Here is a 23130-nt window from a genome sequence, read left to right as displayed (position 1 = left end):
ATTGTCTGCCTTCCTCGACAAGATATAGAAATTTCTTTGCGTCTGCATTCGGTCCCACGTTACTAAACGTGACATTTAGCATCCGCCAAATTCAAGACAAATAGCAAAAGCTGCAAAACCAAATGAAAATGGACTAGTTGACCATTTTTCAGACATAAATTAGAGGGAAGTTCATTACAACAATGTCCAAAAAATGGAACATCCTATCTGCATATGCCACTTCTCACGTAGAGAGAGATTTGTGAGGTGTTAAGGCCTCAGTATTGAATTTAACTTATCACAATGTTATTTGTGAGGTATCAGGCTATCAGCTGCTGATTAAAATGACACGGATAAATTTATACGATTTCTTTGTCATGATAAAATTTTACAAGTAAAAAGGAATTAACTACTGGTATACATTGATATAAACTATCTACTTGACATCAATTGTGTCAATTCTGCTGGCTTCATAAGATGCCAAACTTGTTGCATTATCTGGGGTAAATTCCTGTAATTGATGCATCATCCACAGACCATGATGTGGCATACTTTGTTGAATCATCTGATTTCAATCCTTCTTTCATCTTTGTAATGCTTCTACTGTGTTGAAAGAATGGCGGTTGTTGAGGCATAATTATGGTAACAGAGTTACTATGAAGCATGAGGACCACTGCATCCATTGATGGCCTACTATCTACATCTTCTTGAACGCACAATAGTGCTATATAGATGCATCTGACTACTTCATTTCTTAAATATGAACATGATAACACTGGATCCACTAGTTCCAAGGGCGTTCCGGCCCTCCATAGTCTCCAAGCCTGTAATGTTCTTGAATTATCTGACTGAACTATTTAACGGAGAAATAGAACATTGCATATCAGGAAGGAAATCATTAAATGTATTTGGTGTAGAAACTTACATGGCATAGTAGGTCACCACCTTGGTTAGATTGATAGAAAGAACTGTTTCTTTTTCCACTTATGATCTCAAGGAGTAAGACGCCAAAACTAAAGACATCAGACCTCACGGAGTAATCTCCGTGCATTGCATACTCAGGAGACATGTAGCCGCTGAAAGTGGATAACATGTCAAGTAGATAAATTAGAGCTAAGACTATATGATTGTCACCGCATCAGCAGTTGGGACTGAGGTTCAAGTATTTGCATATCTGCAATTATCAATTTCAAGAGAAAGCATTGGTAACTGTCCAATCATGTGCAATGAAAAGAAAAGTGATTTGACTTACTAAGTTCCAACAATTCTACTTGTCTTTCCATGGTGTTGATCGATGCCAAAAATCCTTGACATGCCAAAATCAGATACTTTTGCATTCATTTCAGCGTCTAACAAAATATTGCTTGGTTTGAGATCTCTATGAATAATTCTTATCCTGGATTCTTCATGAAGATAAAGCATCCCTTTAGCAATTCCTCCAATTATATTGTGTCTTCTCGTCCAGTCCAATTGTACTTGTTTTTCTGGATCTGCATTTAGGAAGATAATGAGTTTAGACAGTCAGCTGATTTGCTTTTGTAACTTTCTGAACTTTCTTAACAATGCTCAGGGTCTGAATATACCTATCTATCTGTGTTTATGTACAATTTTTTGCGGTTAGTGGTAGATATTTTTATTAGATTTTATGCATCATGTTATACAGAGCTTGATGAGAAGAGCAGGCTCTAACCGAATAAAATGTAGTCAAGGCTTTTGTTGGGGATGTATTCATAGACGAGAATTTTTTCCTCTCCTTCAAAGCAATATCTCAAAAGCCTCACAAGATTTCTATGTTGAAGCTTAGCCACTAGAACAACCTCGTTCTTAAATTCTTCTGCACCTTGATTTGAACTTTTAGATAGTCTCTTGACTGCAATTTCTTTTCCATTAGCTAGTATACCCTGTAGTTTGAATTAACACATCAGACATTTAGAACTTTAAAAGACCAAATTTTGAGATTATTGATAGGAATTTTACTAAGATACAGAACTCTTAAGCTTTATACCTTGTAAACCTCACCAAATCCACCTTCACCTATTTTGTTATGGACAGAAAAATTATTCGTAGCTTCTTGAACAGTTTTAAAATCCAATCTCAAGGATTCCACAGTTGTGATATCATTCTCCATCTCCACTACAGCCAGTTAAACATTGTTACTTGAGCATTTGCAAGATCTGTAATCTTTGCCAGTTGAAGATAAATGTTAAATTACATAGGAATGTGAACTTACTATTGAAAGAATTAATGTTATCTATGTCAGATTCTTCTGATGAAACTTGTTTCTTTCTAGAAGCTTTTTTCCAAACATGGAGAAAGTAGCCTATGCTGCAGAACATCAGGGAAGCACATAGTAGAGCAATAAGGATAAAAAGCTTTTTGGATGAGTTCCGTTCTTTCCCTGAACAAAATTGTAATCCCATTAACACAATATAAAATATGTCAGGTTAATAAAATTCAGATGCAACTTTGGTAGAAACTGGAAACGCAAATATCTATCTGTTAGTATACCTTTATGCTTCTCTAATGAGGTTGGAGTTGGAGTTGGAGTGGGAGAAGGTGAAGGTGCAGAGACCAGGATATCAAAAAAGGGGTACACCTCATATCTGATGTTACAACTATACAGCAATATTCTGCCACCTTGCTTCCTATCACAGCATTTTGGCAGATACCGCGTAGCCTCTCTGAGGCAGTGACCACAGTCATTCCCTGACAAGTCTGGTGTACACTGAACTAGCTCATAGAGAGTTAGCGCGCTAGTATAATTAACAATCTGAGTTGCAAACCCCCTTTTAGCATGGTTAACTTGATCTATTGTTACAGTTGAAGCCCGGGTTATTAAGTCACTTAAACTACTATCTAGTACCTTTTTAAAACCTGTAGTCTCTCTTACGCTACTAGGATTGCCATAATACAATCCCAGTGTTTGATTATTAGTACTGAAAAAAGGCCGGCTTGCATAACGTACCATGCAATCATCATACCAAATTGCAGCCGCTTTCTCCTTGGGACACTGAGTGAGAATTACTTTTGTGGCTTCAGATACGCATGCTTGACAGACATCACTGCTACAACCACCTCAGCAAAGGAAAAGACCATAAGCTACATCAGGGGATTCGTGTCCAACTGTGGAGTTAAAGAAGCCATGGTTTTGTCTAGCATTTGAGGAGAGAAAAGTGAGGAGCTTTTTAAGGTTAGCATGAAATGTGCTACCGGGAGCGTAACTATTTTCACCAGAACATGATGGGTAACCAAAACTCAGTGCAGCTTCAACAGAAACACTGCTATATAGGCACCAACATATGGAAAACATCATAATTGTACTCGTTCTGAAGCTCCACATCGCAGCTTCTAGATAGCAATTGTTAAATTTGAAGTTTTATAGCATGAGCAGAATGATAATTCAGATTTAAAAGCTCGAGAGTCCAAGACTTGTGCTGCTCATAGTCTATAGAGCAGCATTATTTTTTATGCCTTTTTGGTGTATGTTTGTAAGCTCCATACATTTGGTCTGTCTTTCTGTGTTTTATAACATTGAGATTTGTTTGTTATTGTTATTTTATAGTGATTATGTGAAATTTTGTTTATAGTCCGGTCAACATCGGAATGCAAGGTAAAAGAAGGTGAGGACAACTTTAGTACTTGAGTCTTCGGACAAGTCTTCCAGATAAACATATAATAACTTTTGAAAAATAACCGCCCACGCAGCAGCCAACCTTCTACATTGCATGGTTAAATAGAGTGCTAGACAAATCATTTTCCTCGAATGATCTCCTATATCAGGTTATCAGAGAGTTTTCGATTTGAACTATCTTATGTATCATAATTTGTAAATATGATTTGATCACCTAGGTTAAATACATCTTGACAGATGGATGCTGAGAGATCTCTCGCTAATTTTAACTGGTTACACCATGTGCACGAAACTTTGTCTGTCGTAAAGAGATTACTTGATCCAATTTAGCGCAAACTAAACACATCTTTCACACCAATTTTATATGTGTTAGAATACTAATATAAGATCATGGAAAAGGTCTTTCTACAACAATTTAAGATTTTAGAGCAAATGGTTCCTTAACATATATACTAATAATATCTTCAAGCCATGTGCATGGGACATTGTTAATTACAAGTGATTATAGCTGAATCAGAAATGTTCACCAATCACCGGTGGTATATGATTAACATACTGTCCCGCGTTCCTAATATGTCAACACTGTTGGATTACCGAACAACTTTTAGTCTACTGGTATCACTCTCTACTGTTGAGTGATTGAGTGTTGAAACGCGGTGTGTGAATGTTTGAAAAAAAAATAGTCTAAGATTCTTCTGAAAGTTTTGTAATGTTTTTACTACGTAACAACTTCGGTTGTTAGCTAATAGTATATGATCATGTGATACAGCTCAAGGAAGTATCAACACTTGGGAATTTTTGTCTCTAAGCTCTGCCTTTGAAGTGTATATCATAATTAAGTTTCATTGAATGATTTTCAGTAGAAGTCTTAGGGTTTTTACTGGACATTGATGTACCGCAAGATTCAACCTGTGCAATCATAAAATTATTGACAAGTATTCTTTAGACTGTAGCTAAAGCTTGCCTATTTTGATCTTAAAACAAAAATTGCCAATTTTCGTTAAATACCACTTGATTTTTTAAAATTTTATAAATTCTGAATACTTCTAAGCTATTGATATAGGAAAGACGAACGTGTAATCTCTTAGCTGAGTACTGTTTAAATCATTTTATATAACTTACAGAACTAAATTCTAGAGTAATTTATGCATGCTTGAGTCTTGATTCGTTTCAACTGTTGTGCAGGGAAGTTTTGGTGACTATCTTTCTGAATACACATTCACCCCGTGTTTATGATATTAACCAGAAATTGTTAAAGGCATGAAGGCGAGCAGATAAGTTATCAAGAACCCGGAGATAAGTAATAAGTTGGCGACTGAGGTCTAATTTCTGGATTGTCTGTTGGCATCGCTCATTAGACAATGGGGCTTCCAAAACAATGCTACTCCACAGTAAAAATAACAAAGCATCCTCTAGAGGTACTGCAATAGTTAGTGAGAAGCTGTTGAGCATAAGCATCACTGATGCGACGATAGGTATGTTGTTGATTCTTCTTGCACATGAAGAAACCACAGTTCATCATCTGCAGATAGAGATACACATCAAATTGCTTGATCTCAAATTTCTTTTACTGAACTATATACTTATACAATATACTTGTGATTTTGTTACTTTACGGATGTGAATACTGAATACTTATGCTTACAAGTAGAGTTTTCATCAAGCTTAGTTTGCCAGATTATATTAGAGCCTAATCTGTTACATTTATAGGTTACTGAAATAGGCTTTGCCGTTCTAGTTAGCATCATTATATGGCAGACTTATTGTATTATCTGGGGTAGATTCCTGTAATTGATGCATCATCCACCGACCATGATGCGGCATAATTTATCAAAGGAACCGACTTCAATCCTTCTTTTAACTTTTCCCTGCTTCTGCTGTTTTGAAAGAATGGGGGTTGTTGAGGCAAAATCATGGTAACAGAGTGACTTTTAAGCATGAGGATCACTGTATCCATTGATGGCCTACTATCGACATCTTCCTGAACGCACAATAATGCTATATAGATGCATCTGATTACTTCATCTCTTGAATACGAGTATAATAACACTGGATCTACTAATTCTAAGGGTGTTCCGTCCCTCCAAAGTCTCCAAGCCTGTAATATTCATAGATTATCTAACAAAATGACTTTGTGTTGAAACAGAGTGTTGCATAGTAAAAGGAGATCATAGCCCGTCTCCAGGGAAAAAAACTTACATAGCAAAGTAGGTCGTCAGCATGGTTACAGTGGTAGAAAGAACTGTTTCTTTGGCCACTGATAATCTCAAGAAGTAAGACGCCAAAACTGAATACATCAGACCTCACAGAGTAGTCTCCGTGCATTGCATACTCAGGAGACATGTAGCCACTGTAAGCAGCAAAAACATCAAGTAAATATTCTAGAGGCAACAGTTTACCATTTGTAGAAAGAAATGGGAGATTCTTAAAATAGACAGTTTTTTTATGAGAAGAATTTAATAGTCTTACTAAGTTCCAACAATTCTACTAGTCTTTCCATGGTTTTGATCCACACCAAAAATCCTTGACATGCCAAAATCGGATACTTTTGCATTCATTTCAGCATCTAACAACACGTTGCTTGGTTTTAGATCTCTATGAATAATTCTTATCCGGGATTCTTCATGAAGATAAAGCATTCCTTTAGCAATTCCTCCAATTATTTTGTATCTCCTTGGCCAGTCCAATAGCACTTGTTTCTGTGGATCTGCATTTACGAAGATACCAAGTTATGCCAATCACCTTACAACTTACACCCTTACATCTAACTAAATCATTGATACTTATGCATTCAGTGTCGGATATTGTTATCAGATCTTATCTATATATTATGTTATATAGGAAAATGAAGCGAGTCTAACCAAACAAAATGTAGTCGAGGCTTTTGTTGGGAATATATTCATAGATGAGAATTTTTTCCTCTCCTTCAAAGCAATATCTCAAAAGCCTCACAAGATTTCTATGTTGAAGCTTAGCCACTAAAACAACCTCGTTCTTAAATTCTTCTGCACCTTGATTTGAACTTTTGGATAACCTCTTTACTGCAATTTCTTTCCCATTACCAAGTATACCCTGTAGCATGAGTTTATGCATAAGACATTTAGAACTTTAAAATTTAACTGTGATCAGTATCACTATGATTTTATAATTCTTCTAAGATGACTTGCAACTTTCAAGCTTTGTACCTTATAGACCTCGCCAAATCCACCTTCACCTATCTTGTTATCCACAGAAAAGTTGTTTGTAGCTTCTTTCACCGTGCTCAATTCAAATCTCAAGGATTCTACAGTTGTAATGTCGTTATCCACTACAGCCAAATTAACATAGTTACCAAATAATTGTGATTTCTATGACTGTTACCAGTTAAAGATCGATAGTCTGAAATTATATTAGAATCTCAGCTTACTGTTGAACGGATTAATAGTATCGATATTAAGTCCTGCTGAAACTTCTTTCTTTCTTGTAGCTTTGTTCCAAACCCATAAATAGTAGTAGCCTATGCCGCAAAGCATTAGAAAAATACATAGTAGAGCAATGAGTATGAAAAGTTTCTGGGGTGATTGATGTTTCCCTGCCAAAACATTTTATTGCATTAGTATAGCATCTAGTAGGTCCAATACATGATAACATTAGATCAACTTTTGGTTAAAACTGGCATAATTTATTCATTATGGTATACCTTTATGCTCCTGTAATGAGCTTGGAGTTGGAGAAGGTAAAGGTGAATGTGAAGGTGAAGCTGCAGAGTCCGTTATACTGAAAAAAGAGTACACCTCGTATCGAAAATGACAACTATATAGCAAGACTCTGCCACCTTGCTTATTATCGCAGCATTGTGGCAGATGACGTATCGCCTCCCTGAGGCAGTGACCACAGTCGTTTCCAGACAAATCTGGTGTACACTGAGCTAGCCCATAGAGAGTTTGTGCACTAGTATATTTAACAATTTGAGTTGAAAACCCCCATATAGCACGTTTATTATTAGACACTGTTACATTTGAAGCCCGAGTTATCAAGTCACTCAAAGTTCTATCTAGCACTTGTTTAAAGCCTGCATCTACTTTAACACTACTAGGATTCCCAAATTGAAAACCCAATGTTTCATTATTGGTGCCAATAAAGGACCGGTGTGCATAACGTACCATGCATTCATCATACCAGATAACTGCTTCTTTTGCCTTTGGGCATTGAGTGAGAATAGCTTTAGTAGCTTCGGATACGCATGTTTGACAGATGTCACTGCTACAATCACCTCGGCAGAGTGAGAGACCATAAGCTACATCAGGGGAATCGTGACCAGCGGTGGAGTTATAGAAACCGTTGTTTTTTGTAGCATTTGAGGAGAGAAAAGTGAGGAGGAGTTTAAGGTTAGCCTCAAATCTGCTACCGGGAGAGTAACTAGAATCATCAGAACATGAAGCGTAACCAAAACTGTTTGCAGCTTGAGCAGAAAGACTGGTGAATAGGCACCACCATATGGACATCATCGCAGTAAGAATTTTCAGGAAGCTCCACATTGCAGTATTTAGCTATCTGATTAAAGGGTCAATTTCTCAAGAAAATCTGTTAAGTATTAGAAGAAAGATAAATCGAAATTATTTGCTTGAGAGTCCCAGACTTTATTGTTTGTAGTCTATCGAGCAGCTCGCCTATTTTTCAGTCTGTCTTTTCTGGGATTATATATTTAAGATTATGATTTTGTGTCATTGTTATTTTTAATGCAAGTCAAGAAAGAAGAAAACCCTCTAACAACTCTATTTTTGTAGTCTTCAGAGAAGTCGTTGATAAATTTATATTCATACTTCCATGTACAGGAGGGTGGGGACTGAACTTAAAATTAAATGTAAACGTGAAACTTAACAGCACTGTGTTAACTATGACTTTTCCAAGATTATACTTGGTGGCTTCTGCTGCATATAGTTGTCCAAGTGTTTGCCTTCCACTAGAAATGCCTTCAGCTCGAAACTTGCCTTCAGCTACAAATTGTAGCGAAAATGTTTGCCATCCCCAAGGAACTGTATTATAAGAAAAGAACCTCTTTCTGTCATCATTTTAGCTGCATAATTTACATCAAGATAAGTCTTGTGTAGTGTAAGATTACATATCTAGATGGGTCAAAAGTTGCTCATAGACGAAACAATTTTTGTTAAAAGTGGTTGTTATTAATTGGAAATGTCACTATGATAGAGGTAAGTACAGGCTCAAATCATCATAAACATGTTTCAGGAGAGCTGTCATGCCATGCATAAAACTGAAGCATCAAACACTTGTCCCCCCTCCTGAGTTGAATTGGCAATCACCTGTCACCGAACCTTACCGAACAAATGAGTGCTCAAGACTTTTATTCAGGGACATGTTCAGACATGAGAATTTTTTGTCCTCACAAGGCAAAAACTCAAAATAACCCCCACAAATTTTTGTGCCGAAGTTATGTCCAGTCATTATTAATCGGATAGTATGGGATAATTGATCATCTAACAACCATGAACCCCAATGAAGATAGATGCTAATAGGTCACTTAATAGGTTCACAGCAAGGAGCAAAGATGCACAAAAAGACTGGGCCCGAAAATCTGGCCCGACCCGATCCGGTCAAGCCCGGCCAGGTTCAGGCCTCGACGGACCCTATATTTTTAGACAAAACCCGGCCCGGCCCAGTTAAAAGCCCGGGTTTCGGTCCGGCCCAGCCCGGCCCCGCCCAATTTAAAGCCCGAAAAAGCCCGGTTAAAATCTAATTATCCTAATATATTTTCTTATATATTTATGAATTCACATATACTATAAATATAAATAATACTTTAAACACGTATATATTTACATATTTGTGATTAATAATATTATTTATACATTTCATTGCATAAATAAAAGATATAGTAAATACACTATATATATTTGGATAACAATGATAAAACATATTATTTTATAAACATGTTTATTTTTTGCCGAACTTAAATATTTTCAACGAAGTAATGTTTTCATAATATATTCCATGTAAACTAATACATTTTTACGATGACATAGTTGCTAACATATGTAGTCTTCGGAATCTCTAATAATACTCGATCTGATTTAAATTAGAAAAAAGCCAGGCCCGATCCTATCCGGCCCGAAAAAAAAGCCCGGTTAGGCCCGCCTCGAGGATCCAAACGGGGTTTGACATTTTCAGAAAGCCCGGTCCGACCCGGCCCGGTCAAAGTTAAAGCCCGAAAAACCCGGCCCCGTAAAAGCCGGCCGGGCTTTTAAAATCACAATTGATTGAAACTGCAGGGTCAATGACATGAACTAGTCTCCCCAATTTAATGTTCTTGCTTGTTTTCTGGGACATGCAAGATTCTACAATCTATTTTAAGATCAAAAAGTGGAAGACTTTCATCACAAAAAGATATGAAAAAAATGGATAAATTAGGATTGCTGTCTGCCAACACCTTTATTCACTGAATTTGATCCACATCAAAGAATCCTTGCAAAAGATTAGCCAATTTTTCACTCATATTCGTATCTGACCAAACAGTGCTTGCTTTCAGTTTCAGATCGTGATGGATAAGTCTTGCCCAGATTTTCTTAATGAATATAAGGCATCCGTAGAGGCCTTGTTATAATGTTGCTTGTTTTTTATCATCAGCATTCTTCAACTGAAATTAAATTGCATTGCTATTTCAGTTAATTTTCGTTTCAAGTACACGTTGGTCACGTTGTAGTAGTGAAAATGCTCTCAATCCAAAACTCATGGGATAAAATTAGCAGACAAGTTATTAAGAAGGCGACTGTTATCGTGGATAGATATATATTTGCGATTGATGGCTAATGTGTGGAGTCTTTGTTCACATTGATCACCCCTGAGTTAACACTATCACTAAACAATGGGACTTCAAAGTTAGAGTTTGTCACATTACTCTGCATAAAAAAGGCAGGCTCTGAAGGCACTTGAAGAGTGAGTGAGAAGCTATTGAGCATAAGCACCACTGATGCCATGGTAGGTCTGTCTCTGACATCTTCTTGCACACAAAGTAACCCGATATGAATGCATCTCATCATTTCATGTATTGAACCTGAACTGTTTCTTAATATTGGATCTATAACATTGGATGCAGTCCCTTCTCGCCAATTTTTCCAAGCCTAACATATAATTCAATAATAATCAATTGCGATAAGTAAATCCAGTCCTTCAAAATTTTAGAGAAGGCATCAATGTATTGATAAATTTTCGTGTATTAAAACTTACAAAGCTTGCAAGGTCCCCTAAGCTCTCCCCATTCTGAAAACTGTGGTTCTTTTGACCACTTACTATTTCGAGAAGTAATACACCAAAGCTAAACACATCAGACTTTACTGAAAACTGCCCATACAAGGCATACTCGGGTGCCATATATCCACTGCAGTGCACGGATAGAGATCGTTAACATCAAATTCATTTAAAAGCAGGAATTAATTTTTTTTTACGTCAGTATATAAAAATTTTATGCATTTGCACTTTAGTGGTAAGACTTACTATGTTCCCACTATTCTGTTTGTAATTCCTTGAGTTTCATCCAAGTTGAATAACCTTGCCATTCCAAAATCTGCAATTTTAGGATTCATCTCCCCATCTAGCAAAACATTACCAGCTTTAAGATCACGGTGAATAATTCGTAATCTAGAATCTTCATGCAGGTACAGAATTCCCCTGGCAATTCCTCCTATGATTTTGTATCGTCTTTCCCAATCCAAAATTGAACGCTTCACTGGATCTATAATAAAGATTCTTATATGTTATTGAGTCATGATTAATCATTGTAACCATCCTAAATCATAAACATAATAGGAGAAAATAGGAATACTTAAAATTTCCTTACCAAAGATTAAATGGTCAAGACTTGCATTAGGCACAAACTCATAAATTAAAAGTCTTTCCGTTCCTTTTAAGCAAAAACCGAGGAGTCTAACTAAATTTCTGTGTTGCAGTTGTGCCACTAGCAGGATCTCGTTTTTGAATTCTTGTTCACCTTGTACTGAACCTCTAGAAAGCCTCTTCACTGCTACTTCTTGACCATTTTCAAAAGTGCCCTACAATATTAAAGGAAGAGATGCAAGGTGAAAATTTGTGGGAGTCTAATATAACAAAAAAAAAGGTTATCATAAGTAACTCTGGTTAATCTTATTTTTTGCTGCTTTTGACAAGTGAAACATGTTTTTTTGCCAACTTAGCTAAAACATGTTTTTCTTAAACTTAGATATTTACCTTGTAAACAGCTCCAAATCCACCTTGTCCAAGCTTATTGCTATCTGAGAACTTATTTGTAGCAAATTCTACTGTACTAAAGTCGTACTGCAGGGATTCCACGCTGCTTATATCTCCCACACTGCCGTCTGAAAAACAAACACATGCACTATTGAATGGACAAACATATCCATTGCACACTAGAAATGATAACACCAGCTACATAATGCAATATCAGTTTTCTTAGATGACACTTAATTGATATGAACAAGTTAATACAATCTTTAGCCCTACAACATTTCAAGTTGATGAAGAAAGAGCAATTGTATTGACAAGCAACAAAACTTACCCTGCAATCTCCCAGTAATTAGACGATGCTTTGTCTTTCTTCTTAAGACGCAAAACATAACAAGCAAGAGAATAATAACACCAGAAATCACAACTGCACTTATGATGACTGTTCTTATGGTATTATTATTTTTTCCTGCAGAAACCAGGAAAAGTATTAATATTACTCTTATATGGACTACTATATTTCAACGTAAAAAATACACAAATTTAAGGAGACTGAAAATCTGTCTTTACCAGGAGGCATGGATGGGGGCGGTGGAGGCAGCTGTTGCATTGGCGGTGGTGGATCAACTGGAGTAATTTCGTTAAAAAAACGTGTGAGCTCATAAATTAGCTTACAGCTAGGGTTAAAAATTTGCATTCCAATTGTACCACTTGATGAAAGTTCTCCAATAAGAATATCAAGACAATCATTGCACTGTGTTGAAGATAAATCAGGGCTACACTGCACAAGCCCATAAATGGTCAACAGATCCGGACCACTTATATTCCCTGTAGCAAACTTTTCCTGTGAAGCTTGGACTTTCAAATTATCAAACAATTTTCTTAGGTCCTGATTAAACTGAGGAACATCAGTTGCATTGTTGGAATTAAAATATGACCAAATAGGCTCAGTCTCAACCTTGTTAAGAAGGAAGCGATTTGAGTACCTTAACGTGCACTCATCATACCATTCAACAGCCTCATTTTGGTTGGGACATAATTCTCTTATCCTGTTAACTGAGTCATTGACACATCTTCTACAAACATCGGGTAGAATGTCGTTTCTACAAAGCACAAGCGTGTTAACTCTGTCCAGGTTTTCACCCACCGAGGCGTTGTAGAAGCCAGAGTTGCTTAAATTTGCAGTGGTGGCGAGGGTGGCTAGTGCCCTGTCCAGGTTCTTTTCATATGTACTATTATTTGTGTAGTTACCACTTGTTCCGCAGCTGTGGATTATGTATTTGGACCAGGTAACAGAGATACTTCCTACAAAAACACAAAAAGCGAATACAAGCATTCCGGGAGAAGTTACCACCATCGTTTCTTAATCAACCTTGACAACCTGATATGAAATTTTGATTCTTATTTTCCTGCTGCTAATCTAATACATAGAATGGTTAATGCTGAAAAGTCAACTTCCAAGGTGACATCAAATTTTGGTTAAGCATATAGTAATAGTTAATGATGATTCTAATGCATATTTTTTTCTTATAATGTGTTATATTCCCGGCTAAAGCTACCTGTCAATGCCAACTCTTATATCATCTAACCTGTTATGGGTCACTGATGAGATCATACATACATTTAAACCAGTAAATGTGATTAAAAGTCTTCTTTAGACTAATATGTTCATGGGTGAAGATAAACAAAAGGATAATGGAAAATCGACAAATCGAAATCCATTTTTTTTTAGCAAATTGCAGCTGATTGAAACAGCAAGGGGAAAGACATAAAATAACTAGTTTCCTTAATTGTACGTTCCTGTGCATTTTAAATTTTGACAAGGATAGTTTTGGCAGGGCTCTATTCCTGTGCTCAAACTCAGAACTAAAATGTTTGGGATATTTTTTTGTATAAATATTCCTTGTATTGAGTTTGACTGGGCTTCCAATCCCCAAATATTTTTATTATTTCAAATATTCTCGGTTTCCACAAGGCTGTTGCGCAGCTCATCAGCCTTCAACGCCACATTAATATGATAGTGTCCATACAAATTTGTTCTTGGGCTCTTAAAAGATCTCATTGAATGGATTTGTCTGCTTATATTCAAGTAAATCTTCTTTATCTCCTTAATATAGGACTTGAGATGAACGCCATCTACAAAGACACTTTGCTTAATATTGGATCAATGACATTTCATGGAGTCCCAGCTTCTCGCCAATTAATCCATGCCTGAAAGAACTCAACATGATCAAATATGATAAAAACACTAGATGTTTAAAAATGAACATTTATGTAAACATTCAACTTACATAACTAGCAAGGTCTCCTACATTCTCCCTGTTTCCAAAACATATGGTTCTTTTGGTCCAAAACTAATATGCATTTTTTTGAAGTGAAATAAAGAAATCTGAATGCTTGCCATCTGCATCTTTTCTCGAATATACTTTATTTAGCCTGTCAAAAAAATTATAGTTCACGTCCCTGGCGCCCCAGCGATGAACTGCAGATGCATGATGTTGTGTTTGAACTTTGAAGATATGGTTTTGGAAGACTCTGATGCATGATGAAGACGATCTCGTTATTCTATTCTAGTTGTTGAGATTATTAGCTGCATCAGTCCTATCTTGGTTGTTGCTGGGTAGATGTTGTTAGAAATTAGTAGTAAGCTTATTTTCATTTAGTTCTTAGTTGTTGTTCGTTGTTCTTGAGTATGTTTAGGTGTGGTTTGCTTTTCTAGTTCAGTCCTTGTCTTTGAGTAGTTGTTCTCCTTCCTCCTGCTATATTTTGAGGTCCTGTCTAATGCAATGGCTTTTCGAAAAATAAATAAATTTTAGGAGCACTTTCTTATGGAAGAGGGGTTGTCCGTTAGGCTGAGCTTGGCAAACAATCACACTTGATTGAATTAGCATGATCAAGAACATAAGGGCAAATAATAAAAAGCTTCTGTTTAACAAACTTTTCCAAAATCTAAAGTGTTTGAAGTTTAATTTATTTTGCCAATGACCAAACATAAGTCATAATAAGCATACAAAATCTAAAGGAGTAAATGACTGCTGAAACTGATCACAGTTCACTAGTTCAGCAAGAACATATCTAATCGAACACTCGTAGCACACATCATCGTGGATATAGATCGCTGAATGAAGTTTCATTGATAGAGTAGTTATCAGAATTACTTTTGATGTTGCTAGATTTGTTGCTCACCCTGGAAATAACTGTATTGGTAGGCAATGCCACTTCATGAGTGCTGCTGCTCTGCATAAAGAAAGCAGGCTCTGAAGGTACAGGAATGGTTACAGAGAAGCTATTCAGCATAAGCACCACTGAGGCCATGGTAGGTCTGTCTGCAACATTTTCTTGTACACATAGCAGCCCGATGTGAATACATCTTATCATTTCGTGTATTGATCCTGAACAGTTTCTCAGTACAGGATCTACAACATTAGATGGAGCCCCTTCTTTCCAATTCTTCCAAGCCTAAAAGAAATCAATATAATCAAGTATGTTAAGTTGCTAATAGCATTTAAGTTCTAGATATGTTGCATATAAGTAATAAAATCTTATGTGCAAAATAACTCACAAAGCTCGCAAGGTCCTCCACATTCTGCCCGTTTTGAAAACTATGGTTCTTCTGACCACTTAGTATTTCCAGAATTAAAACGCCAAAACTGAACACATCAGACTTAGCTGAGAACTGGCCATACATAGCATACTCGGGTGCCATATATCCACTGCAATATACAGATGCAATATATTGACATTGTTAATTAAATAAAATTTTAGAGCACTGATGAAATTACATTTGTTAGTAGTATGATTCTTGATCATTGTGCTTTTTTTCCTTTTGGCCATTAGTGATATTGAACAGTCAGAATACTTACTATGTTCCCACAATTCTACTAGTAATTCCTTGAGTTTCATCCAAGTTAAATAGCCTAGCCATGCCAAAGTCTGCAATTTTAGGATTCATCTCTGCATCTAGCAAAACATTGCTAGCTTTCAAATCGCGGTGAATAATCCGTACTCTAGAATCTTCATGAAGGTAAAGAATTCCCCTGGCAACACCACCTATGATATTGTACCGTTTTTCCCAGTCCAAATATGAACGCTTCACTGAATCTACAATAACCTTATACATTATTGATTAGTGTTCTGTTAAGCATCATAAACTTCTTACAGAAGGACAAAAAAGACACATATCTCATAGCAAATAAAAAGGGTCATCGAAAAAACGATCAGCAGTAACTTATATACCAAATATGAAGTGGTCGAGACTTGCATTAGGCACAAACTCATAGATAAGAAGTCTTTCAGTTCCTTCAAAGCAGAAACCAAGTAGTCTAACCAAGTTTCTGTGCTGCAGTTTTGCCACTAATATGACCTCGTTAATAAATTCTTGTTGACCTTGATTTGAACCTCTAGAAAGCCTTTTTACAGCTATTTTTTGACCATTTTGAAGTGTGCCCTATTAATTAAACATCAGAAGTGGAACATAAATATCACAGAAATGTATAAGTTACAAAGTAACTACGAGCATATTTAATTTTAGGTTTTTCTAATAATTAAAAAACTATTTTAAGTTGAACTTTGTTCATACCTTGTAAACAGCTCCAAAACCACCTTGTCCTAGTTTATTGTTATCTGAGAAGTAATTTGTAGCAACTTCAATAGTACCAAAGTCGTATTGCAAGGATTCAGCGCTACTTATGTCTTCCACATTGTCATCTGAAAAACAACCCAACCATAAGAAGATAAATCGACAAACATGATATTGAGAAAATAGTTGAACCACAAATGCAATTTCAAAAACACCACAAGATCTTTGACATTGGATATATATATCTGAGCAATAAAAAAAGTGCTCGGATGAAAATATACTCAGCAATCTCCCAGTAGGAGTCCTCTGCTTTCGCTTTCTGTTAAAGATGCAAACCAGAACAAGCAGCATCAAAACAAGCCCAACAAGGACAGCAACAACAACAATTACTGTTCTTCTGTTTTTATCATCTCTACCATCAACTACAAAAAAATGGCGTGAGGATATGTTAATGATTTAAAAATCTGTTTAGGAAATATCAGCACATAAATTGGACAAGTACATTAAGCTATCCCTGCAATACCTTAAGGTTTTAAAAGAGTCGGTTAATTAACAACCGAAGTAGTATCACAGCTCTTTTAGCAAGTACTAGCCCATAAGCATGATAAATTTATTACGCTCATTTTCTAACATCTTAAGATATTAGACAAGTTGTTGACTTATGAACGATTCATTAATTTACCGGGAGGAGGCACTGATGGTGGTGTTGCAGGAAGCTGTCTCAGTGGAGTTGGTGCATCAACAATTGTGTCGTTGTAGAAAAGATCATTAGTCGTAAATCTAAGCTGGCAGCTTGGATTAATTATACGCGCTCCTAGTTTTCCACTGCAACATGATTGAATACTTCCCATAAGCCCATCAAGACAATTATTGCACTGGATTGAAGATAAATCAGGACTGCACTGCATGAGGCCATAGATAGTCAAGAAGTCCAGACTTCGTGTATCCCCTGAAGCAAATTTTTGTTGTATAGCTTGTCCCTTCAACTTGTCCAACAAATCTCTAAGGTCCTTATTAAATTGATCCATATCACTAGCATTTCTTTGAATCCATATAAATACAAGTGGCCAAGTCTCAACGTTGTTAAAAATGGAGGCATTCGAGTATCTAAGCACGCACTCATCATACCATATATCTGCCTCCTTAGTGGTAGGACACGATTCTCTTAACTTGTTCATCGAGTCCTTCACACAGCTCCTGCAGATATCAGGTTGAACATCGTCTCTGCAATAAACAAGGGCATTAACTTGGTCCGGACCTTCGCCCACAGTAGCATTATAGAAACCAGAGGTGCTAGTGTTTGCAGCGGCAAATAGGGTGGCTTGAGCAGTGTCGAGGTTTGTCTTGTAAATGCTGTTACTTGTGTAGTTGACGCGGCTGTCACGGCCACAGGCAGTGTTGTAAAGACCAGATTGGGCAACTGCGACAAGGCATATTAAACATAGAACGAATACGGATGATCCTCCAGAGGTTCCTATTATCATATCTTCTTATATAGTACTAACTCTTATTTGCAGAAAGTGTGATGCTGCAAATTTGAGTTTTTTTTTAATGGAAACTATGCTGCTGTTCTGATTTAGTGCCTGTTTTCTTAAATTGTTGTAAAAGTTAAATGTTCCAAAATGTGAAGACAGACTCGATGCACAAAAGTCAATTTCCGTGTAAGAACAACTCTACCGCTTTTAAGGCCCAAGCCTACCTCAATAAATAGGGGTCCAAGCCAACTTCTAAAGATGGTTTAATGTAGAAAAAGCTTCAAGTTTGAAGCGGGGTTACTTGGGTCACATGCGAGTCTCGTACTTGAACACACATATCCTGTATTGGGCACATAGATTCTTCCATCATACTAATTTGAAATTTTATCTTCAAAAATTATAGTTAAGTTTTATTTTAATAAACTAAATTCACAAAATTAAGTATCGGTGTTTATTGGTTAGTACAAAACTATTGTTCTCGAATTCCTTTTTGCTTAAACTAAAAAGTTTAACTTGTATTTTGGTGTTTTAGAATAATAAATGATATATTTGATTCATTTCTCATATAATTTTTGATTTTATTAGTAGATTTTATTATGTTTAACATGAAATATATATATGGAATTATTTATTTATTTTTCCAGTATCCCCATATTTTTGTATTTATCGAATTCATGTATTTCTAGTGCTCCCGTGTTCTTCCTTCCCAGATACGTACGTATTAAAAGACATATGACTGAGATAGTGATTCAAGTAAAATTCAGAATGATCCCGTGTTTTTTGGATCGAGACAAATGCAACTCTAGACCCGCTCAACAATTTGACTACAGTTTTCAAAGTCTTAATTTTTGCTGTCTGGTCCAAAAAACGGCCTGAAAAATGTTAAATTCAAACAAGTACCAACAATCATCTGCCAAGATTTTACTAGAAATAATAAAGCCTTTATCGTCCGGAATATAGCAAAATTCCAAATATCGAATGCCTGTAGTTAAAGATGGAAAATTTGAGATTATAGATATGAGGTTCAACACCACCTCTACAATACATGAGTTCATCACGGAGGCATTATAGAAACCAGACTTGCTAGTATTTAAAAATCGAAGCATTTGAGTATTTAAGCACACACTCATCGTACCATATACGCGCCTTGTTTTAATTTTATACTTGTATTCGTATTTATACTTGCTTAAACATATCTTTTAATATCATAATTATATGAAACATAATATTTAAATACGGACAAAGATGATCCTGCAGAGGCTGCTAAATTCTGTGGTCCTTCCACAGAAAATGTGTTTGCTACTTGATCAATAATATGTTAAGCACCATTTTTTCCCCTATCCTAACATTTCATTTTCTGAAAATATTAAAATGGGCTATGAGGAAACGCTTTTGATCTAGATGTAGTCTGAGAACACTGCATAATATTTGTCTGGAACAACACTGAACAATGTTTGAAAAAACCTAACAGATCACTTCACCTATTTCAAATGACTCGTGTAACATAAAGCCTGTTCCTAGCACTACTTCCTACAGATTTTAACCCTGAAAAATCACCCAGGGACAAAAGGACAGTATTAATAACTGAACAACCAAGTATACTGCGATTATTACTGTATGTCAGATACCATCTAAGACGAAGTAACCGTCATCGAACTCACCTTTTCCAACAGAACTTTTGCCTCCCTCTCCAAATTGGATTTCATCTCCAGAGAAATTCTACCACCACAGCTTTCCACTATAGAAGACAACCTCTTGAGCTTTTCTCTTATCAAGCCCAGCTGTGTTGCCTCATCATCACATGGCTGGGTTGCCTTTCCATTGTCAACAGAAGATTTAGGAGTCCTCTCGCTAGCCTTTGAAGACACGGGAAGATACAGAAGACGGTAATTAACATTCACTTCTCCAAAGGGATTATTCTCAACTGAGGCTTTGTAAGCTTCTTCCGCATCTGAACTCCTCAAGTAGGAAACCCGAGCAGAGAAAGAACTGTATAACAAACAAGTTTCCTCGTCATTCAGGGGTCCAAACTTCCCATATATTTTCATCAGCTCATTTCTTGATGGCAAGGGATATGCCGGAGGAAATGTCAGCATAAGTACTGTAGCTTCTCTTGCATCCTCATTGTTTGACACTGTCTTGCAGCCACTAACAGCTCTCTTAGCAGGCGGCAACTTCAAGTCTTCGCCATTACTTCCATTCTCTATCAAATGAGACATGTCTTCAGGCTTCCTCTTCATGCTGCCTGGTTCACCTTTCTGCTGCACCTTGTTTCTGATTGAGGTGATGTTTTCTGTGATAAACTCAACCTCGCTCTTCTCTGTCAAGCACAAAGGATCAGCAGCTGCAGATTGAAGTTGAGAGAGCAGTTGTAGTGGAGTTGCATTTAAGTGCATTGAGATATCAGTTTTACCTGACTTGGCATTACTGCTTCCTGTTCCTATAGGAGGTCCAGTCTGGGAAGTCTCGTTGCTAGAACCCTGCAACCCAATCAGTTGACCAGCAACCCTAGCCATTCGCTCCCCGACTCTACTATTTTTCACAGACTCTGTTTCAGAATCTCTTTTAAAGCTTGAAACTTTCATTTTTTCGCTAGGATTTGTGAAAGGAGAAGATAGATACTTGCTCCTCTTCCTTTCCCTTAATCTGGTGCTCTTTGCAGTCTCTTCTTCCCCCTCACTTTCATCACCAAAAAGTATTTTATTCTGTAGTTCCCCGGATGGAAGGGTTTCATTAGCTTCTTTTCCCCCAAAGTCATCAGATTCGCGAGTTGCGATTTTTTCACTCACAGACCTAGGAGATCGAGATGCTACAGCCTTCTGTCTTCTCCCTCTTTTCCCAGTTGATAATACATTAGAGACGGACTCATTCACAATGCTCTCCTCCTTTCTCATTTCATCCTCTATAAGTTCTGCCACACTTTTTTGCTTCCTTCTCTGATACAGGATATCACTTGATGTTTCTTCACATTTTTGCAACAAAGATTGGTTGGAAAGATTGAATCCTGAGACAACTGCTTCCACTGGGCCAGATAACAACTCTTCTCCATCTGGGCCTTGGACAGAAACTTTCACTGGATTGCCACTTTTGTCTTCAAGACCTTCAATGCCTCTAGGATAATGGTATAACGGCAACGGGTACCCTCCTTTTGCGCGAGAATAGACTGTTAGCCAGCTCTTCAAAACAGTGAGCTCAAGCAAATTCTTCATAGATACTGTCCCCGCATAATTTCTTAAACTGTTAATTAGCTTTTCCGGTTCACACTGAGCAATAAAAGATTTCCCAACACCTACAGGAACAAGAACTCCTACCTTGAGTCCGCTGTTCGAAGCCATGCTAGGTTCAAGTTTACCATTTTTTTCAGCTAAACATGAGCAAGTCATCTGTAGTTCCACAACTCTACTAATCTCATCCAAAGCAGCCTCAACAGCATAAGTAAAATTTTTAGAATTGGTTTGCTCAGACAGAACCTTAAAATTCTCAACAAAAGGCTTCAACTGAGACGGGCTACACCATGAGAAAGAACCATCCCCAAAATATGCAACAAGATAGCGATCTTTCTGCTTTAGCTTAAGAGCATATTCTGATGCATCAGAAGCACTGTAAATCTGCCCAGGCCACCAAGGATAACTCCTAATCTTCCCCCAAACAAAATCACCGACCCGATACTCACAACTTTGATCCCCAATATGATCATCATCATCACTATCATAATCCTCCAGACCATACTCCTCATCTTCCTTTTCCTCAACACCGTTTTCATCCATCTCTTTTAACGAACTCTTATAATCCGAAACTTCGCCCCTTCGTAACCCTTCACCTCCATAATCTTCACTCCCACTACTATCATCTCCACTACCCTTAGAACCAACATTTTCACCAAGAACAGACACATGATGCAAAACTAGCATACTGCTATCATTATCAGTCTCAACAAATTCATCCCTAACTTTAATTTCCTCATCAACACCACCTATACCATACCCCTCTCCAACACTGTCATTTTTCACAGCTACTTCACCCTCAAGACTCGTACCATTTTTACTAGCCACCTCAGCAGAGCCAGCAAAATCAGAACCCTGTTTAACCCCATCACCGATATCATCTTCAACACCTATTTCACCCTCAAGAACAGCATCTTCTCCGCTACCAACCTTAGCAGAGGCAACTACATCAGAAACCCCATCACCCGTATCACCTTCCACACCCATTTCACCTTCAAGAATCACACCATCCTCACTACCCACCTCAGCAGAGGCAACGATATCCGGACCCCTTTCAACCCCCTCATCTTTAGCACCTCCTTCACTCTCAAGAATCACAACATTTCCGACCTCCACCTCCACAGACGCCACAATATCAGAACCCCTTTCAACCCCCTCATCTTTAGCACCATTTTCACTACCTGCCTCAGCAGACGCAACAATATCGAAACCCCTTTTAACCCCATCAGCCATACTATCAATATCACCCATTTCACCCTCAAGAACCACATCATTTTTACTACCCACCTCAGCAGAGGCAACTAGGGTTTCATTACTAGCTTCATCTACTTCCATTTCAAGAAACAAAATCACCAAACTCCACTCAAATCTTTAACTGCCAAACACATAAAAACACAATCTTTTAAACAAAACAACCATAAACAACAAAGCCCCACTAGGGTTTTCCAATTATTAACATCAACAACTTAAAAACATCATACCATTCTAAAAGCCCGAATCTTTAAATTAAAGAAACTAAACTAATATCAAAACAAACAGTTAACACAACAAATACAAACACAAGCACAGATATAAGTAGAGGAGTGGAGAGAAAGAGATACCTTATGAACAGAGAGAGAGAGAGAGATGTGTGTATTCTTGGCAGATAAAATACAGGTGAAATACAACAAACTGTAACTATATGTAATGTAGAGATGGTGGCTTTATTTTTTTTAACTTTCTAAAGGTGAAATACTACAAGCAGTTAAAGATATATGGGCCGTCCATTTTGCAGATTTGAAAAACTTAAGGGCTGTGATCGCGAGTACAGATGCTTGTCTAGTGACTCTGCATTAACAGTATACTGTACAATAAAACAAAATGTATTCTGGCTGTCAAAAATAAGGAGGACTGTAATATCCAGTTCAGGTTACAGACAGCTGTCCGTTAATATAGAATATTTATTCTTTAATGTCTTGAAAAAATTACAAAAATAACCGATTTTTAAAAAAAAAATTAACAAAAATAATCATTCTGAACAAAATGGTCAAT

At 37.0% G+C, this 23130-nt stretch overlaps 4 protein-coding genes and 1 pseudogene across 9 annotated transcripts; all 5 read right to left on the bottom strand.

Moving 5' to 3' along the window:
* Positions 1–290: 290 nt before the first annotated feature.
* Positions 291–3478, bottom strand: LOC141705770 (cysteine-rich receptor-like protein kinase 25; annotated as a pseudogene).
* A 1137-nt stretch (positions 3479–4615) lies between these two features.
* Positions 4616–8283, bottom strand: LOC141705775 (cysteine-rich receptor-like protein kinase 10). 3 transcript variants are annotated; one of them, XM_074508664.1, is made up of 7 exons: positions 7290–8283; positions 7017–7181; positions 6796–6917; positions 6472–6682; positions 6080–6317; positions 5810–5960; positions 4616–5132 (listed from the first exon to the last, which is right to left on the bottom strand). In XM_074508664.1, the coding sequence occupies exons 1-7, from the start codon at positions 8125–8127 to the stop codon at positions 4992–4994; spliced, it is 1866 nt and encodes a 621-aa protein (XP_074364765.1). In that variant the 5' UTR covers positions 8128–8283; the 3' UTR covers positions 4616–4991. The 3 variants fall into 3 exon arrangements, with proteins under 3 accessions (XP_074364765.1, XP_074364764.1, XP_074364766.1); XM_074508663.1 differs by lacking the exon at positions 4616–5132 and adding an exon at positions 5145–5708; XM_074508665.1 differs by lacking the exon at positions 4616–5132 and adding an exon at positions 5530–5728.
* Positions 8284–10009: 1726 nt separating this feature from the next.
* On the bottom strand, positions 10010–13341 carry LOC141705773 (cysteine-rich receptor-like protein kinase 10). The gene is made up of 7 exons (XM_074508662.1): positions 12392–13341; positions 12156–12290; positions 11828–11955; positions 11442–11652; positions 11099–11336; positions 10832–10982; positions 10010–10725 (listed from the first exon to the last, which is right to left on the bottom strand). Exons 1-7 carry the CDS (start codon positions 13176–13178, stop codon positions 10411–10413), a joined length of 1965 nt encoding a protein of 654 aa, XP_074364763.1. The 5' UTR covers positions 13179–13341; the 3' UTR covers positions 10010–10410.
* A 1390-nt stretch (positions 13342–14731) lies between these two features.
* On the bottom strand, positions 14732–18071 carry LOC141705772 (cysteine-rich receptor-like protein kinase 10). Of its 2 annotated transcripts, none has more exons than XM_074508659.1 (7): positions 17083–18071; positions 16682–16822; positions 16401–16528; positions 16058–16268; positions 15685–15922; positions 15384–15534; positions 14732–15280 (listed from the first exon to the last, which is right to left on the bottom strand). In XM_074508659.1, exons 1-7 carry the CDS (start codon positions 17882–17884, stop codon positions 14921–14923), a joined length of 2031 nt encoding a protein of 676 aa, XP_074364760.1. In that variant the 5' UTR covers positions 17885–18071; the 3' UTR covers positions 14732–14920. The 2 variants fall into 2 exon arrangements, with proteins under 2 accessions (XP_074364760.1, XP_074364761.1); XM_074508660.1 differs by lacking the exon at positions 17083–18071 and adding an exon at positions 16924–17042.
* A 1208-nt stretch (positions 18072–19279) lies between these two features.
* Positions 19280–22848, bottom strand: LOC141705771 (PWWP domain-containing protein 6-like). 3 transcript variants are annotated; one of them, XM_074508657.1, is made up of 3 exons: positions 22701–22848; positions 20289–22474; positions 19280–20219 (listed from the first exon to the last, which is right to left on the bottom strand). In XM_074508657.1, exons 2-3 carry the CDS (start codon positions 22432–22434, stop codon positions 19507–19509), a joined length of 2859 nt encoding a protein of 952 aa, XP_074364758.1. In that variant the 5' UTR covers positions 22435–22474; positions 22701–22848; the 3' UTR covers positions 19280–19506. The 3 variants fall into 3 exon arrangements, with proteins under 3 accessions (XP_074364758.1, XP_074364759.1, XP_074364757.1); XM_074508658.1 differs by having other exon boundaries at positions 19280–20195; XM_074508656.1 differs by having other exon boundaries at positions 19280–22474.
* Between the last annotated feature and the right edge of the window lie 282 nt (positions 22849–23130).

The sequence above is a fragment of the Apium graveolens genome, unplaced genomic scaffold, assembly GCF_009905375.1.
Source record: "Apium graveolens cultivar Ventura unplaced genomic scaffold, ASM990537v1 ctg988, whole genome shotgun sequence".
In the NCBI taxonomy this organism is placed as follows: Eukaryota; Viridiplantae; Streptophyta; class Magnoliopsida; order Apiales; family Apiaceae; genus Apium; species Apium graveolens.
The sequence above is the reverse complement of the archived record's forward strand: the minus strand, read 5'-3'. Positions and strand labels throughout refer to the sequence as shown.